This window comes from Dendropsophus ebraccatus, chromosome 3, assembly GCF_027789765.1.
Source record: "Dendropsophus ebraccatus isolate aDenEbr1 chromosome 3, aDenEbr1.pat, whole genome shotgun sequence".
Classification (NCBI taxonomy): domain Eukaryota; kingdom Metazoa; phylum Chordata; class Amphibia; order Anura; family Hylidae; genus Dendropsophus; species Dendropsophus ebraccatus.
The window spans coordinates 183,103,524-183,123,889 of NC_091456.1; the positions used below are offsets into that span (position 1 = coordinate 183,103,524).

General features: G+C 47.4%; 2 protein-coding genes across 3 annotated transcripts in view; one reads left to right on the plus strand and one right to left on the minus strand.

Moving 5' to 3' along the window:
* The window catches only part of KIAA1328 (KIAA1328 ortholog), a 110,965-nt gene that overhangs the window by 67,780 nt on the left and 22,819 nt on the right, over nucleotides 1-20,366 (minus strand). For both annotated transcript variants that reach the window (XM_069963265.1, XM_069963266.1), the window contains one exon: nucleotides 13,182-13,297. In XM_069963265.1, the coding sequence (XP_069819366.1) occupies nucleotides 13,182-13,297 (116 nt within the window). The remainder of the gene's footprint in view (nucleotides 1-13,181; nucleotides 13,298-20,366) is intronic.
* Nucleotides 1-20,366, plus strand: part of TPGS2 (tubulin polyglutamylase complex subunit 2) — a 59,107-nt gene that overhangs the window by 198 nt on the left and 38,543 nt on the right. The gene's annotated exons all lie outside the window — the stretch shown is intronic.

The following is a 20,366-nucleotide window of genomic DNA, read 5'->3' on the forward strand; positions in this document are numbered from 1 at the left end:
CATGAGGGGCAGCATTATACCTGGCCACTATATATGTACATGAGGGGCAGCACTATATCTAGCCATGATATATGTACATGAGGAGCAGCACTATATCTAGCCATGATATATGTACATGAGGAGCAGCACTATATCTGGACACTATATCTAGCCATGATATATGTACATGAGGGGCAGCACTATTTCTGGCCACTATACATGTACATGAGGAGCAGCACTATATCTGGCCACTATATATGTACATGAGGGGCAGCACTATATCTAGCCACTATACATGTACATGAGGAGCAGCACTATATCTGGCCGCTATATATGTACATGAGGGGCAGCACTATATCTAGCCACTATACATGTACATGAGGGGCAGCACTATATCTGGACACAATATAGGTAAATGAGGAGCAGCACTATACCTGGCCACTATATATGTACATGAGGGGCAGCACTATATCTGGCCACTATATATGTACGAGGGGCAGCACTGTTTCTGGCCACTATATATGTATGAGGGGCAGCACTATATCTAGCCACTATATATGTACATGAGAAGCAGCACTATATCTGGCCACTATATATGTATGAGGGGCAGCACTATATCTAGCCACTATATATGTACATGAGAAGCAGCCCTATATCTAGCCATTATATATGTACATGAGAAGCAGCACTATATCTGGCCACTATATATGTATGAGGGGCAGCACTATTTCTGGCCACAATATAGGTAAATTAGGAGCAGCACTATATCTGGCCACTATATATGTACATGAGAAGCAGAACTATTTCTGGCCACTATTTATGTACATAAGGAGCAGCATTATTTCTGGCCACTAAATATGTACATGAGGGGCGGCACTATATCTGGCCACTATACATGTACATGAGAAGCAGCACTATTTCTGGCCACTATTTATGTACATAAGGAGCAGCATTATTTCTGGCCACTAAATATGTACATGAGGGGTGGCACTATATCTGGCCACTATATATGTACATGAGGGGCAGCACTATTTCTGGCCATTATATATGTACATGAGAAGCAGCACTATATCTGGCCACTATATATGTACATGAGGGGCAGCACTATTTCTGGCCATTATATATGTACATGAGAAGCAGCACTATATCTGGCCACTATATATGTATGAGGGGCAGCACTATTTCTGGCCACTATATATGTACGAGGGGCAGCACTATATCTGGCCACAATATAGGTAAATGAGGAGCAGCACTACATCTAGCCACTATATATGTACGAGGGGCAGCACTATATCTGGCCACAATATAGGTAAATGAGGAGCAGCACTACATCTAGCCACTATATATGTGCATGAGAAGCAGCACTATTTCTGGCCACTATTTATGTACATGAGGAGCAGCACTATATCTGGCCACTATATATGTACGAGGGACAGCAGTATATCTGGCCACAATATAGGTAAATGAGGAGCAACACTATATCTAGCCGCTATATATGTACATAAGAAACAGCACTATTTGTGGCCACTAAATATGTACATGAGGGGCGACACTATATCTGGCTACTATACATGTACATGAGGAGCAGCACTTATAAGACCAAGCTGCTCCCTACACTTCAACAGCGTCCATATATAAATTCCAGCTTTCCTCTATACTTGTCTATGTATGCGTAAACACAGATCACCGATTGGCACCATTAGTGATTATTTATATCTGGCCACAATATATGTACATGAAGAGCAGCACTATATCGGGCCACTATATATTTACATGAGGAGCAGCACTATATCTAGCCACTATAAATGTAAATGAGGAGCAGCACTATTTCTGGCCGCTATATATGTACATGAGGAGCAGCACTATTTCTAGCCACTATATATGTACATGAGGAGCAGCACTATTTCTGGCCACTATATATGTACATGGGGGGCAGGACTATTTCTATCCACTATATATGTACACGAGGGGCGGCACTATCTGGCCACTATACATGTACATGAGGGGCAGCACTATATCTGGCCACTATATATGTACATGAGGGGCAGCACTATATCTGGCCACTATACATGTACATGAGGGGCGGCACTATATCTGGCCACTATACATGTACATGAGGAGCAGCACTATATCTAGACACTATAAATGTACTTGAGAAGCAGCACTATATCTGGCCACTGTATATGTACATGAGGGGCAGCACTATTTCTGGCCACTATACATGTACATGAGGAGCAGCACTTAGAGGGCCACGCTGCTCCCTACACTTCAACAGCATCCATATATCGATCCCAGCTTTCCTCTATACTTGTCTATGTATGCGTACACACACACAGATCATCCATTGGCACCATAAGCGATTATTTATTCCTTCCTGCCTTCTACTTATCCGGAATGGAGAAAACCCCAACACAAAGGCCGAACAATCGTCCGCTTGGCGTACGGCAGGACATTTTGCAGAACTCGAGTCTTAAAAGATGCCAATGAGGACGTTAAAAAAATTTCCCCAACCGGCAGAAGTTAATAAGTTGATAAAAGGTTCTTTTGAAGCAAAAAAAAAAAAAAAGTCTCCCCCACCAATTACACGAACAACTTGGAAGAAAGTGAAGAGACTGGCGAGAGGAGGAGGAGGGAAAAAATAATAAAAGTTCCAAAACATATTAGAAAAAAAAAAAAGAAAAAGAAAATGAGGCTGCACTCGGTTTCACAGTAGGTCCATCACAAATCTTTCAAGTCGTATTCTAAGCTCCAATCTTCAAAGTGGCACAATCCCCTTTGAAGCTTTGCTCCGAGCAACTTACACTGGGAGGTGCGGCGTGTGGACTTAGCGCCGGCGAGTCACTTGTTAAGTCTGCAGTCACGATGATAAAGCTGCGGGCCGAGCACCATGGAGAGCGAGCTGCGTGTACACACAATGCCCGGTCCACCGCGGCACGCACCTCTGGCAACAGTCAGCTGTTATCTCCCCGAGCTGATCCTGGATTGGCAAAATTTGGGGATGAGGAATAAAAAAATAAATACCGCCATGGCGGACCCTGTACGGCCAGAGATATAAAGATTACTAGAGGGTAAAATGATCAATAGGCATGATACTGGTCCTGATAGATGATGGAAATCGGCTCCACCGCTTATCTATCGTTCAGGATGCAGAATTTCTCGCAACAGTTCCTGGTAAGTGGTAGACTAACAACCCACAAAGAAAATACACAATACTTGCTGAAATATGAATGACTGCGCAAAAATCCAACATATCTTGGGAAGAATGCAATAAAACGTATGGAAACTCAAAGTAAATGGACCATTAGCAAACCAGCACAGGCGCATTTCTTCTTTTAAACCGCCGTCCGATTCCTGTGCTTAGTGCCACTCTTTTGCCATGCACCAGCCAGGCTCTATGCACTGGGGTAAGGCCTAGCGCCCACAGTGCGGCGATGTCCCCTCCAGTCTGTGACATGGCTCAATTGAATCTAATGGAACCGCGACACAGAGGGTATGAAGTATAGTCCCCATCGGGGGCACCAGGCCTGCCCCCAGTGCATAGCAAAAGAGCGGCACTGAGCGCGAGAACCAGACAGCATTTTTTTTTTTTAAATTACCATGCCACCACAATCCCTGCGCCAACGCCGATCTCCTATTGTAGATTAAAAAAAATTAAAAATTAAAAAATTAAAAAAAAAGGTACATTGGCTTCAAAGGGGAACTCAGGATAGGGAAAATGATTTTATATTAAAAACAGTCAAAACTAGAGATGAGCAATCGTCTTCTGATTCCCGCTGTCTGCCCGCTACGTGGAGGTAGGGCTGGGCGATATGGGCAAAAAATAAAATCTCGATTTTTTAAAATTTTTTGACGATTCTCGATTTAAATCTCGATTTTTTTTTCCTTTTTTGCTAAATAAACAGAACATTTTCTCCCTGCAGCATCAGATACTATTTTAATATTTTAGACAACAACTGTATTGATTTCCAGTGTAACAGAGGCCCCATATAGTATAGGAAATCATGTTTGTGCCTCCATCTACGTTGGGTGTAGGAGTGGAGGTATAGTGGATAGGGGGTGTAGGAGTGGAGGTATAGTGGATAGGGGGTGTAGGAGTGGAGGTATAGTGGATAAGGGGTGTAGTAGTACAGGTATAGATGAGGGGTGACTGGGGTAAAACTGAAGGGGACTGGGGTGACACTGGGTGACACTAAAGGGGACTGGGGTGACACTAAAGGGGACTGGGGTGACACTAAAGGGGACTGGGGTGACACTAAAGGGGACTGGGGTGACACTAAAGGGGACTGGGGTGACACTAAAGGGGACTGGGGTGACACTAAAGGGGACTGGGGTGACACTAAAGGGGACTGGGGTGACACTAAAGGGGACTGGGGTGACACTAAAGGGGACTGGGGTGACACTAAAGGGGACTGGGGTGACACTAAAGGGGACTGGGGGTGACACTAAAGGGGACTGGGGTGACACTAAAGGGGACTGGGGTGACACTAAAGGGGACTGGGGTGACACTAAAGGGGACTGGGGTGACACTAAAGGGGACTGGGGTGACACTAAAGGGGACTGGGGTGACACTAAAGGGGACTGGGGTGACACTAAAGGGGACTGGGGTGACACTAAAGGGGACTGGGGTGACACTAAAGGGGACTGGGGTGACACTAAAGGGGACTGGGGTGACACTAAAGGGGACTGGGGTGACACTAAAGGGGACTGGGGTGACACTAAAGGGGACTGGGGTGACACTAAAGGGGACTGGGGTGACACTAAAGGGGACTGGGGTGACACTAAAGGGGACTGGGGTGACACTAAAGGGGACTGGGGTGACACTAAAGGGGACTGGGGTGACACTAAAGGGGACTGGGGTGACACTAAAGGGGACTGGGGTGACACTAAAGGGGACTGGGGTGACACTAAAGGGGACTGGGGTGACACTAAAGGGGACTGGGGTGACACTAAAGGGGACTGGGGTGACACTAAAGGGGACTGGGGTGACACTAAAGGGGACTGGGGTGACACTAAAGGGGACTGGGGTGACACTAAAGGGGACTGGGGTGACACTAAAGGGGACTGGGGTGACACTAAAGGGGACTGGGGTGACACTAAAGGGGACTGGGGTGACACTAAAGGGGACTGGGGTGACACTAAAGGGGACTGGGGTGACACTAAAGGGGACTGGGGTGACACTAAAGGGGACTGGGGTGACACTAAAGGGGACTGGGGTGACACTAAAGGGGACTGGGGTGACACTAAAGGGGACTGGGGTGACACTAAAGGGGACTGGGGTGACACTAAAGGGGACTGGGGTGACACTAAAGGGGACTGGGGTGACACTAAAGGGGACTGGGGTGACACTAAAGGGGACTGGGGTGACACTAAAGGGGACTGGGGTGACACTAAAGGGGACTGGGGTGACACTAAAGGGGACTGGGGTGACACTAAAGGGGACTGGGGTGACACTAAAGGGGACTGGGGTGACACTAAAGGGGACTGGGGTGACACTAAAGGGGACTGGGGTGACACTAAAGGGGACTGGGGTGACACTAAAGGGGACTGGGGTGACACTAAAGGGGACTGGGGTGACACTAAAGGGGACTGGGGTGACACTAAAGGGGACTGGGGTGACACTAAAGGGGACTGGGGTGACACTAAAGGGGACTGGGGTGACACTAAAGGGGACTGGGGTGACACTAAAGGGGACTGGGGTGACACTAAAGGGGACTGGGGTGACACTAAAGGGGACTGGGGTGACACTAAAGGGGACTGGGGTGACACTAAAGGGGACTGGGGTGACACTGGGTGACACTAAAGGGGACTGGGTGACACTAAAGGGGACTGGGTGACACTAAAGGGGACTGGGGTGACACTAAAGGGGACTGGGGTGACACTAAAGGGGACTGGGGTGACACTAAAGGGGACTGGGGTGACACTAAAGGGGACTGGGGTGACACTAAAGGGGACTGGGGTGACACTAAAGGGGACTGGGGTGACACTAACGGGGACTGGGGTGACACTAAAGGGGACTGGGGTGACACTAAAGGGGACTGGGGTGACACTAAAGGGGACTGGGGTGACACTAAAGGGGACTGGGGTGACACTAAAGGGGACTGGGTGACACTAAAGGGGACTGGGTGACACTAAAGGGGACTGGGGTGACACTAAAGGGGACTGGGGTGACACTAAAGGGGACTGGGGTGACACTGGGTGACACTAAAGGGGACTGGGTGACACTAAAGGGGACTGGGTGACACTAAAGGGGACTGGGGTGACACTAAAGGGGACTGGGGTGAAACTGGGGGACACTAAAGGGGACTGGGGTGAAACTGGGGGACACTAAAGGGGACTGGGGTGACACTAAAGGGGACTGGGTGACACTAAAGGGGACTGGGTGACACTAAAGGGGACTGGGGTGAAACTGGGGTGACACTAAAGGGGACTGGGGTGACACTAAAGGGGACTGGGGTGACACTAAAGGGGACTGGGGTGACACTAAAGGGGACTGGGGTGACACTAAAGGGGACTGGGGTGACACTAAAGGGGACTGGAGGGACAATGGGGGACACTAAAGGGGACTTGGGGGACACTGAGGGGACTGGGGGGACACTGAGGGGACTGGGGGGACACTGAGGGGACTGGGGGGACACTGAGGGGACTGGGGGGACACTGAGGGGACTGGGGGGACACTGAGGGGACTGGGGGGACACTGAGGGGACTGGGGGGACACTGAGGGGACTGGGGGGACACTGAGGGAACACTGAGGGGATTGGGGGGGGACACTGAGGGAACACTGAGGGGACACTGAGGGAACAATGAGGGGATTGGGGGGACACTGAGGGGACTGGGGGGTGACTGGTGCAGCTGGAGGTGATTGGAGCAGGAGGGCACATACATCTCCTCCTCCTCTCACCTCCACACACACGCTCCCCTCCCGGCCAGATATGGAGGTCCCAGGTCTGTGGAGGAGGAGGCCGCAGGGACTACAGTAGGTGGTGATCGCATAGCTGCGGGTCACGGAGCTATACAGCGGGAACGGGGGTCTGCACCGAGCCCCCCGATCCCGCTGTATAGCTCCAGGACGAGCAGCGCCGCGATCACCACCTACTGTAGTCCCTGCGGCCTCCTCCTCCACAGACCCGGGACCTCCATATCTGGCCGGGAGGGGAGTGGGACGCTCAGTGGAAGGGGCGGGGGCAGATCAGCGGTGGCGCTGTCAGTGGCTGGAGGCCGCCGGCACTGCACCGCCCCTCTCCAGCCTGGCCACCCAGCATCTTCTCCCCGCTCACCCACACCGCCCCTCTACGGATCTCCCGCCGGCCTGCACCGTAACCCCCCTTCTCTCAGCTCCTCCCCGGCACCGCAGCCCGAAATGATTTTTTGTGAAAATCGAATTTACGATTTTCACAAAAAATCAAATCGATTTCAACGTTCTGGACGATTAATCGAATTAATTCGATTAATCGTCCAGCCCTACGTGGAGGACCGCCTGGAGAACTGGGATACAGCCATAGCCATAGGCTGTATCCCAGTTTTCCAGGCGGTCCTCAGGCTGTATCCACCCTCTCCACGGAGCGGGCAGACAGCAGGAATCACAAGCCGAGACTTTAGGTTTCATACGAATCCGAACCTCGGCCGGTTCGCTCATCTCTAGTTAAAACATTGAAATTTATACAGATGTCCCTATGTCTGAGCAGTTCAGCCGCATTGGTAGTCGATTAAAATTAAAAAAAAGTGAAGTAAACTGGACTCAATGCAGTCCACTCTGTCTCCTGCTCCCCCTAAGGAGACAGATCATGTGACCACTGTCTCACATTTAAAGTGTTTGCTGATCACAGACTGATGATGCAGACGTGTGAGGGGGCAGAGGTGGTAAGCGGGGGCTATTCTACCCATACAGTATGTAGCTACGGACAGGCCTAGTGGCAGTAAGGGCCCTATTACACTGGACAGTTATCGTGCGAAAAATCGTTAAATCTTCGTATTTAAACGATAATCGTTCTGTGTAATTGCAGGCAACAATTACAAAAATCGTTCGTATATCATTGATTGTTGATCTAGATCTGAACCTAAAATTATCGTTAATCCTTCACTGTAATTCCATAACCGTTTGTTCAAGTTCCGTGTTTTTTCACTAATCCTTCAGTTAAATTGCACATTGTCCATTGTTTTGCTGGGATCAGAAGGAATAAACGATCATAGTAACAATCGCAATGATCATAACTAACGATTATCGTTCTGTGTAATATGATTTCAGGTGAACGATAATCCCATTGCGATTGTTTATAGTTAGTCGTTAACAATCGCTCCATGTAATAGGACCCTAAAGGCCCTATTCCACGGAACTTTTTCGAACGATTATCGTTCAAACGACCGCTCGTTAACGATATTCGTTCTGTGGAATAGCTGTAAACGAGCGGACAACAGCGAAATCGTCGTTGAGTCGTTCACTATTTTTTTTTCAACATGTCGAAAAAAAATCGTTCGTCTTTCAACAATAATTCGCTAATCTTTTCGTTGAATAAAAAAAATCTTTCAGTCGTTCTTGAAATGTCTACCTACATTTCCCCACGTTTTAAACGACCATGTAACGACCGCAAAATAATCATTACACTACAGATATCGTTCACGTTCCCACACGTATTATGTGTTATCATTCGCTGAAAAAAACGTTAAGTGCTCGTCAACGAGCGGTCGTTGGAGCGAGTCTATGAACGATAATCGTTCTGGGAAATAGGGCTATAAGGGTCCATTTACACAGAAAGATAATCTGCCAAAGATTTGAAGCCAAAGCCAGGAATGGATTTGAAAAGAGGAGAAAACTCAGTCTTGCCTTCATGAGCTGATCTCTGTTTATAGCCTGTTTCTGGCTTTGGCTTCAAATCTTTGTCAGATAATCTTTCTGTGTAAATGGACCCTAATGCTGGGTTTACACGGAGCGATAATTCGCCCAATTGTACTATTAACGATTTCTAAGTAACGATTTTTCTTTTATAACGATCAGCGTTTAGACGGAACGATATATCGTACAGAAAATTTGTTTTCCGATCGTTTTGCGATCGCTTAAGCCTATCCCGCACATAGGTAAAATCAGTGAACGACTGTTTACACGGAACGATCGGCTAATTTTTTGCGAATGACAATTTAAGAGCAAGTTAAAAGATCAAAATGAACGATTTCTCGCTCGTCGTTCGATCGTTCGCTGCATTTACACGTACGATTATCGTTCGAATTCGATCGTTATCGTGCAAATTCACACGTGTGAACCCAGCATAACTCTTAATAATTATAAGACACTGGACAAGGGCACCATGGCCATGTTTTTCTAATGCTGGAGAAACCCTTTAACCAGTCTTACTGAAGTGAATAGAGCTTAAAGGGGTTATCCAGCGCTACAAAAACATGGCCACTTTCTCCCTACTGTTGTCTCCAGATTGGGTGGGCTTTTGAAACTCAGTTCCATTGAAGTAAATGGAGCTTAATTGCAAACCACACCTGAACTGGAGACAACAGTAGGGGGAAAAGTGGCCATGTTTTTGCAGCGCTGGATAACCCGTTTAACTGCAAACCACACCTGATCTGCAGAAAAGAGCAGTGCTGTCTCTGGAAGAAAGTGGCCCTATTTTTGTAGCACTGGATAATCCCTTTAAGGGCACTATTAAAGAGAAAAATTATTGTGTAATTAACGACCTTTCAAAAACGTTAAATAGACTGCAAAAACGCAGAAGAAGAAAGGAGATTGGGGATTGAAGAAGGGGAGCTTTGAGGGGGGCCCCCTTTTATTTAAATAAAGGAATATTTTATAGAGGTTGTATGAGATTTGAAGGGCCCAGCTATATCCTTCCTCCTGTCTATGTGTGGTGTCATTCACTTAAATGTACCCGGGCTGCAATACCACATGCAACCTATATACAAGGGGGGAGCAGTTTCTGGATAACATCACTGTGCTCCTACATTACAACTGACTCTCTACATTACAACTGGCCAAAAATGTCAATGGGAATGGGGTGAAAGTTGGGCCCATCCCCCTAAGTGATGGTTAGCAAGCACATAGTAGCCGACGCTTCAAGTCAGTGCTCTCCAATGGAGATGAGACAACTTTGCGCACTCTCAGATTTGTCTGACCCAGAGCGTGCGGCATGCGATTGCCGGTGGCTGAAGTAGTTGGATGCAGCCCTAGGGAGTCCTGGAAAATCCAACTTCTGCAGCCAGCGTTAACCAAATGCCGCATGCTCGGGTGTCCGAGGTTCGCTCATTTCTACTTCCAAACTACTACTACTCACCAGCCTCAAATCTACAACTCCCATCATGCTGGGAGTTGTATTTCCGCTACAACTGGATAGCCATAGGCAAGTTGTGACATGACGTCATAAAAGGAGTGAATTGGGGATTTTACAGTCAACCATGATGCCTGTCCAACTACAGCTGGACTATACAGCTACAGATTCTGCCGATATCCATGACACGCAAGGGGTACTCACAAGAACGGCCACTTTTAGGGTCCTCTGCCAGTTTGCCCCCCTTTATGACATCTATAAGGTTGAACAGGAGTAGTGTTAAGCACAGCAGGGACAGTATTGCAGCTTCCGGCCACCAGGGGGAGCTCACCATAACACACTCGTGCAGCACAGCAGGGACAGCATATGGTAGGCAGCTTCTGGCCACAAGGGGGAGCTCACCATAACATACTCGTACAGCACAGCAGGGACAGCATATGGTATGGCAGCTTCTGGCCACAAGGGGGAGCTCACCATAACACACTCATACAGCACAGCAGAGACAGCATATGGTATGGCGTCATCTGGCCCCCAGGGGAAGCTCTCTACAGCACACCAGTACAGCACAGCAGGGTCAGCATACAATATGGCGGCTGATGACATAACGGCAATCTGTGTGCAGCTCTACATCTGGCGGTAGGGAACAGCAGGGATAGCACCAGGCAAAAGGGAACATTAACGGCAGGTGACGGTCATCATGTCCTGCATGCAGCTGCTCTGCAACAGACAATGAAGGTAGGGGTCAATGGCGGCGGGCTAAAAAAAATCCCAGCAGTATGCCCTGTTGTTCTGTGCGGCGGGCATGCTTCCAAACAAAAACTTTGCTAGGTCTTACATTCGGAGGAGGCCTTATATTTAGCAACTCAGCAAAACTTCTACAGGGTAGATTTAACTAAACTCAGCCTAACAGTGGGCTTCCCTGCTCCGGCTCCTAACAGAGCGTAGTGTGATCCATTTCACTTCTCGACACAGGTAAGAGTACTTGACAGCGGCGAATCCCCCCTGCGAGTATCAGCGGGGCAATGGGACCAGGGAGCCGTATATTCGGCTCTCAGCATCTGTCCTTCTGATGGGATCCGAGGGATGCAGATTAGCATAAAATGTAATGATGTCAAATAAGCGTCTGTGAAATAGGGACTGCGTGGAGGCACTACATCCGAAGGCTGACAGCGGCATGGCGGTTTAGAAATGCAAATGAAACCATTATGTTCAATAATTATATGAAAATATGAAGAGTTCAGCATGTTTTCCAGCCCTGATGGCGGTTAATGGGATGTACGCTTATGTAAATAACTACTATTAAAGCTAATGCCAAAAAACCCCTAATAAATTCATAGTAAAGCTCCTGATTTAGGAGGCTTTTAAACGCCAGCAGTGCTCAGTTATTAGAAAGGAGTGCATTATTACGCTTAGACCTCATTACCGCCGCCACTCGCCCAAACTCCATCAATTATCGGGCGATAATGAAAATGAGAAGCATTCAAGGTGGGGGTGGGGGCTGGGCTGAAAAAAAAATGGATCCCTTCTCTGTTGTTTTATTAGAAAAGAAAAAAAAAATTTGTTGGGGGCGGAAATTGTAGCGGGCGTCATCTATCTAGGGTTTGGCGCCTGCACCTCGAGGGTATTGCGGCTGAAAGTTGAGAGAGGGATCGGCGCGGGATGTAGGATAACAAATAAATGCAATTGTTGTGATGGCGGAGCTGGGATTGTAGCTTATATTTCTTGAAAAAAGGGGGGGGGGGAACAGGAAAAGAATATTTTATTCTGATAACAGAGGCAAGCGAGTTTGATGGGGGGGGGGGGGCTTAAAGCGATGCTAGAGATCTGTAATTAAAATATGTTAAGTCTTTCAATACAGCTGCTGTATGTCCTGCAGGAAGTGCTCTCTGCTGCCACCTCTGTCCATGTCAGGAACTGTCCAGAGCAGCAGCAAATCCACATAGAAAACCTCTCCTGCTCTGGACAGTTCCTGACATGGACAGAGGCGGCAGCAGAGAGCACTGTGTCAGACTGGATATAGAAGGTCACCGCAGCACTCCAGATAAAGTTAAAAAAAAATGTGCTCTTTATTTCACCAGGCAGACTGTGTCAGACTGAAGAGAATCCACCACTTCCTGCAGGACATACAGCAGCTGATCTGTGGATTATTTAACATAAAAGTAAATCTCTAGCATTTTCTGGCACTAGTTGATTTAAAAGAATTTTTTTATTTTTTTTGTTGCGCACCCCTTTTATGTTGTCAATCGTATCTCCTACACATAATACCATCTGGAATAAGTATTCCTTTATTGTGAATGAACAAGGCACTTTGTGAAAAGCGCCCCACATTGATCAGGAACAGCTGACCACCAGAGAGCCGCGGCTGACCGCTGTATTCCAGGTCAGTCTACGGTCGACTACACAAGCGGGACAACGGCCAGAGGCATCGGCTTAGCAGTAAACGTCCAGTGATTTACAGGAGAAATCTCCCAGGTCACTGTTGGCCGTAATAGCTGCTATAAAACACTAGGAGACCCGCAGGCGGGTGGGGGGGTTGGTTCAGTGCCGGACTATGGACCCGCCCTGTAAGGGTTAATCAGATTAACGCTTGGCGGCCTGCGGGGTGCGAGGCGAATGGACCCTACAATCTGATTAGAAGGAGGCGATGGCGAGCGCCTCTGCGGCCCCGCTATCCTTATGGAAAGCGTTCCTGTTCAGCAGGCGGGAATGGGAAATTCATGTTGACAAATGTCGATTTCATAGAAGGAAAGCATGAAGGGAACAGCTGGAAAGCCGCTTCCAGCCGAACGCAGGCAGCGTCCCATGCTGGTAAGTCTTGCTACTGAATGGAAACCCATGCAGATTTATTCCTCTCCATAAATTAGTACAATTATAACTCAGAGCAAAAAGGGAGCGGGGGAGGAGGGAGGGCGGCCAAGTGTACAAAGACTGAAAGGATATCTTCCCTCTCCGTGGCGATGAGGCTGTTCTGCTGCTCCAAATGGCGGATCTTCTTCTCGAAGGACTGGTGCTCGGTCTTTAGTCGCTCCTCCGTCACCTCCTTCTCCTCGCTCACCCTGAAAGGAGAGAAAGGGTCAGGTTAGAGAGGATGAGGAGCAGAAGAGGTGGACAGGCTGCAAAGCCTACGTGCCGGGACCGAATAGTACAGAGACGGCTACGATACAGAGACGGAGGCCTTCCTGTATGATACAGAGCCAGGAGCCGGAGGCCTCCCTGTATGATACAGAGCCAGGAGCCGGAGCCCTTCCTGTATGATACCGAGCTGGAGCCCTTCCTGTATGATACAGAGCCAGGAGCCCTTCCTGTATGATACAGAGCCAGGAGCCCTTCCTGTATGATACCGAGCCGGAGCCCTTCCTGTATGATACCGAGCCAGGAGCCCTTCCTGTATGATACAGAGCCGGAGCCCTTCCTGTATGATACCGAGCCGGAGCCCTTCCTGTATGATACCGAGCCAGGAGCCCTTCCTGCATGATACAGAGCCGGAGCCCTTCCTGCATGATACAGAGCCGGAGCCCTTCCTGCATGATACAGAGCCGGAGCCCTTCCTGCATGATACAGAGCCGGAGCCCTTCCTGCATGATACAGAGCCGGAGCCCTTCCTGCATGATACAGAGCCGGAGCCCTTCCTGTATGATACAGAGCCAGGAGCCAGAGCCCTTCCTGCATGATACAGAGACGGAGCCCTTCCTGTATACTACAGAGCCAGGAGACTGAGCACTTCCTGTATAATACATGGAGACAACTACAATACAGCGCCAATACAATTGTAGGCTTGAAATTATATCTTGTAGTTTTCATTCTCACCATTGGGGCTAAAACTAAGCTGAAATTTCCTGTTGTGTCACATTCATCTCAAGGGGACAGGCTGTCTGTTGTTGTCTATGTCCATGAGTCTTGCCGTAAAACATGTCACTAAATGTTGTTAAAGGGGTTATCCAGCGCTACAAAAACATGGCCACTTTTCCTCCTACTGTTGTCTCCAGTTCAGGTGCGGTTTGCAATTAAGCTCCATTTACTTCAATGGAACTGAGTTGCAAAACCCCACCCAATCTGAAGACAACAGTAGGAGGAAAGTGGCCATGTTTTTGTAGCACTGGATAACCCCTTTAAAAACAGCCCAGGCAAAATGGCCATCCCCATAACATTACAGTCACCAAATTTATCAAAAAAAAAAATGATACATACATATATATATATACACACACACATATACACACACACATACATATATATAGTTTAAGAGTAACTTGGTTTAAGAGCTCACAGCTTTTAAAAATTGTGACTTGGTGTAAGAGCATCACTTTGGTTTAGGAGCTCCTTGTACTGGGTGGGAGGGGGAGTGGGGGAGGGGCATGGTCTGCATAGCACGGTCAACAGCCCTGTACTCTGACCCAGGAAGTCTTCCTCACCTTCCAAATCATAGCAGATCAACTTTAGGCTGGGGCTTACATCAGGGGACAGGACTGTGGGGTAATCTCTCCATAGCTGTAACCCCTCTCTCCCCGGACAGAGAGTGCTGCTATACTGTGTCCACATCTGGCCTGCTCATTCCTTCATACTCCCTGCAGTCTCTGTCCGCCCTTGTGTTTCCCATCCTCTCCATTCCTGTACAGTAACTTATAATATCACATATTCTGCTGTTTCTGAATGTTTGTTTCATCTGTTTTACATGTTATTCAGAATAATAAATCATTATTTTTAGGGTGTGGAACCAATTGTCTGCATTTCTATGATTTCTTATGGGAAAATTTGTTTTGGTATAAGAGCGGATTTGGATTACAAGCGCGGTCCCGGAACGGATTATGCTCGTAATCCAAGGCACCACTGTAAATTTATGTATAATTTTTTTCTCTAATCCTGTATAACTCCTTTCAGAACCATAAAGCAGGCACTCAAAAAATTCACTGTAACCGCTTCTAATATCAGATCATGTATTTCGAAACGAAATCATATTAAACCACATTGGATTCAGTGCGCTGTCACCTTAATATCAGCAGTGAAGAGGTTAATGATTTTGTTTGCCCGCCATACTTCCTAAAAAAACACCTGGCGCGGGAGAAGGGCATCTGAATGCTAAAGACTTTCACCAGGCAATGATTCCTTTCTGGAATTCGCATGTCACTTAATGGTGCGTTTTATTGCTAACTAAATATTAAGCGCAGAGTTAATAGCGTGAGAGATGGCCGAGCCGCACAATCTATGGCGCTTCAGACGCTCGGCCCAACTCCCTCATCTAAATGAGATAATTTTCGGCTGCGCCTCTTCTGTATCCAACATGGAAGCACATAACTCAGGGAGCGTATTAAGCAGAGTTATCCATCACCGCCGCCGCTACCTCTCGCCACCTGTTCCAGCAAAAGCGCGCGCCGAAAGATCAATTATGTGCTAAATATGGGCACGAAAGAGCAACCCGTCTTACTCTCCTGACAGTCCAATATTAGGAATCTAATGTGTTGTTTGACATCTCTGCCCGGATCTAGGTCATCGCTATGCTCCCAGGGTCTAGACGCAATCTTTCACAGGACGCTGGAGGACCGGAGAGGACAAATTGGAAAGTCTCCTCTGCAACAGTAGAAGGCAGCTGGTGCAAAACTACAACTCCCATCATGCCTGGACAGCCAAAGGCTGTCCAGGCATGATGGGAATTGTAGTTTTGCACCAGCTGGAGGACCACAGGTTCCCCACCCCTGGTATAAGAATTGTGGTGATACTATACAGCAGGAGTCCTCAACTGGCGGACCGCGGTGGCCAGCAGTCTGGACCCCTGCTGCAGCTCAGTATACCTGTAGCACTCAGTTACTGTGTAGGAGCAGCACTGAGAGAGGGAGCCACAGTCATTTTTTTGGTCTCAGTGGTCACAAGAGGCCACTCTGTCCTGTCTCTGGTTTCGTCGCTTGAGTGACGTCTCTGGGGGAGAGAGCACAGGAGGCTATATACTACTGGGGGAGAACACGCGGGGGGCTATATACTACAGGGGGGCTATGTGAGAGGAAGAGAGAGCACAGGGGGGCTATATACTACAGTGGGAGAGCGCACAGGGGGGAGCTATATGGGAGGGGAGAGCGCACAGGGGGGGGCTATATACTACAGGGGGAGCGCACAGAGGGCTATATACTACAGTGCGAGAGCACACAAGGGGGCTATATACTACAGGGGGAGAGTGCACAGTGGGGCTATATGGGAGGGGAGAGCGCACAGGGGGGCTATATACTACAGGGGGAGGTTATATACTACAGGGGGAGAGTGCACAGGGGGGGCTATATACTACTGGGGAAGCAACAGGGGGGCGGCTATATACTACTGGGGGAGCAACAGGGGGGCTATGTTTTACTGGGGCAGTCACCCCCTTTTTACCTTATTTTTAAGGGCCGGTGAGAGAGAAAAAAAAGCCAGTTTTCCCGCAAATAAGCATCAATTCTGTATGTAAATAGTTTAACAATGTTTGTGAAAAGTAACAAAACCAGTTTCCTACTGATGTCCAGCTGGGACCTTCACCTGACAATAGACCCCGGTAAGTGGACCTTCACTAAAAGTTGTCGAGGACCCCTGCTATACAGGGTACACACCCCCTACCTCATCTATGATGTCTGGATGGAGATGATCAACGTTATGTTCCACCCCTTTGTCATGATGTAGGATATAAGCCCCGATCCACTGTTAAAACACTTGCCTAAAGGACGATGTGTCATCAGAATTTATTTATTTTTTAAACATTTTTTTAAAGAATTTTTGGTGATATTTTTTCTAATTTTTATTTAGAAATATTCCTGAGATTTTGCAGTTCTTATTCTAACCACTGGGGCTAAAACTAAGCTGAGACTCCCTGCTGTGTCTGTGGGGATAAGAGGAGGCTGCTGTAAAGTGATCTGTACGGCATTGCAGCGTCATGTGACAGCAGTAGATAGAGGAGACAAATAGCATCTTCCTGTGGAATGACCTCTTTACAGGTCACAGGGCGCGCTCAGTAATGTTTTATATTCATCTCAAGGGGACAGAGTCTGTCTATCGTAGTCTATGTCCATGAGCCTTGCTGTAAAGCGTGTCACTAAATGCTGTTAAAAAAAAAAAGTCCATGAAAGATAGCAGCCCCCATACCAATGTACAAAGAGTGAAATAAAAAATTACACAGTCAGAAAATAGAAACAGATAGAATAAAAAAGAACAATTTTTAGTGTCAGATTCTACTCAGTAAAAGGAAATTTAGGTGACACATTCCCTTTAATACTGTGCAGATACCATTGTGGTGTAACCTACAGAAGCCGGGACCTGTAACGAGTCCTATGGTAACACCCCGATGTTACTACACGTCTCTGTACAGCTTCCAGCGACCTTTAGGCTATGTTCACAATCAGTACTTTTTATGCAAAGAACTGCTGTTCTTTTCACAATGAAATGATTCCCGTTGAAGTTAATGCAAACAACGGCCGTTGTTTCACACACACAATGTATTGAACAGCAGCCGTTGTTTGGCTACAGCCATTGAAATCATTTACGTTTGCCTGTTGTCCACAGACTTTAAAGTGATATCATCACCCTCTTTCCATACAAGGAAATCCCAGCACCATTCTTAAAGGGCTTATCCATTGAAAACATTTTTTCTTTCGAATCAACTGGTGTCAGTAACTTGTATAGATTTGTACTTTACTTCTATTTAAAAATCTCAAGTCTTCCCATACTTATCAACTGCTGTATGTCCTGCAGGAAATGTTGTTTTATTTACATTCAGAAACAGTGCTCTTTGCTGACATCTCTAGCAGAGTCAGGAACTGTCCAGAGCAGCAGCAAATCCCCATAGAAAACCTTTCCTGCTCTGGACAGTTCCTGAACCCCTTTGAGCTTATATTCTGGACATTTCATATCTTATCCTATAAGGGATTTCTTGGTGGTCCCTGTTCCCTCAGTGATGTCATCAGCGTCTAGACCCCGCACCCTTTGCAGCCATTGAAATGGGCCAAACCAGACTGATAGGCACCGCACCCTCTGACCTGGCTGTCAACGAGGGGGCGGGACCTACGCCTCTAGGGCCTAGACGGCAACAACGTCCCAGAGGGGGGGGGGCCTACCATGCCGATATAGGCAGGGATATGGGGCACCATGGCCGTTAAAGGAGAAGAGATCCGGCAAAAATTTTTATTGAAGTATTGTATTGCCCCCCAAAAGTTATACAAATCACCAATATACAATTATGGGAAATGCTTATAAAGAGCTTTTTTCCCTGCACTTACTACTGCGTCAAGGCTTCACTTCCTGGATAACATGGTGATGTCACTTCCTGGATAACATGGTGATGTCACTTCCCGGATAACATGGTGATGTCCCTTCCCGGATAACATGGTGATGTCCCTTCCTGGATAACATGGTGATGTCCCTTCCTGGATAACATGGTGATGTCCCTTCCTGGATAACATGGTGATGTCACTTCCTGGATAACATGGTGATGTCACGCCCCGACTCCCAGAGTTGTGCGGGCTGTGGCTGCTGGAGAGGATGATGGCAGGGGGATACTGAGGGACACAGGGCACTGGAGGGACACTGAGCATCCCCCTGCCATCATCTTCTCCAGCAGCCACAGCCCGCACAGCTCTGGGAGTCGGGGTGTGACATCACCATGTTATCCAGGAAGTGACATCACCATGTTATCCAGGAAGTGAAGACTTCATGCAGTAGTAAGTGCAGGGAAAAAAAGCACTTTATAAGCATTTCCTGTAATAAAAGTGTATATTGGTGATTTGTATAACTTTTGGGGGCAATAAAATAAAAATTTTCCCCAGAACCTTTGGCACTGTCTACCAACAATTAAATGCATTTTCGAGGGGAGAGACCACAAAGAAATCCTTCATACGTTAACATATGAAATGCCCACCTGAGAGGTCTGTATATGGAAAGAGGATGACAAATACCACTTTAATGCAATTTTTCATTCAAAACAACGGCCGTTTATAGGTAGTGTGAACATAGCCCTAGGAAGGATACAGGATGACGATATGAAGCTAAAACCCCCCCTCTACGGGACAGAAGCCTCAGTAAAGAAATAAACAGGATTTCTGGACTGCTGGATGTCATAGAAGCGTAGACAGACGCAGCTAAGACTCAATCTAAATATCAAGGAGGAAAAATCGCAACGCTTTCCAGTGACAGAAACGAGCCCCTATTACTCAAGAACAAATCTGCATAATGTGCACATAAAATTTACATAATAGAAATAAAAATCTAAACCCCCCATCCGTCTTGTCTGTGTTCTCAGAAGCCTCTCAATGTCGGCATTAAGGCAATGCGGCACTTAGATAAGAGCTGGCGGTGGGAGGGCGCCAGCTAATTCATCAGGTGACCCCAGCCGACAATTAGAGGTAAATATATTCTCAGCGGCGCGGAGTTCACCGGGATCTTATTAAGCCTCCCCCCCCACACACACACCTGAATGGTAATACTGTGGGGGCGAGGAGTCTGCAGCTTCTGATGGGACTGGAGACCTGGCAGTAAGTAGGCAATGTTAATGGCGCCATGTCTGACACGGACAGAATGAGGCGGACGCACCGGACTGACAAGCAGATCAGTATTACACACAGACATGTACATCGGCATACTTTTTTTTAATGGGATGCCGACCTATACATAAGACATATACATACATTATACATTGTTTGATGTAAACGAGAATTAAAGGGGTTGTTCACCAACAATTTTTTTTCAAATCGACTGGTGTCAGAAAGTTATACAGATTTGTTATTTAATTCTATTAAAAAAAAAAAAATCTCAAGACTGCCAGTACTTATCAGCTGCTGTATGTCCTGCAGGAAATTGTGTTTTCTTTCCAGTCTGACACAATGCTCTCTGCTGCCACCTCTGTCCATGTCAGGAACTGTCCAGAGCAGTAGCAAATTCCCCACAGAAAACCTTTCTTGCTCTGGACAGTTCCCGACTTGGCAGCAGAGAGCACTGTGTCAGACTGGAACAAATACACCACTTCCTGCAGGACATACAGCAGCTGATAAGTACTGGAATAAAAGATTTTATTAATAGAAGTAAATTAAAAATCTCTGGCACCAGTTGATTTGAGAGAAGAAAAAAAATTGAGCGAACTAAAGGGGTTCTCTGGCATTGGAAAAACATGGCCACTTTCTT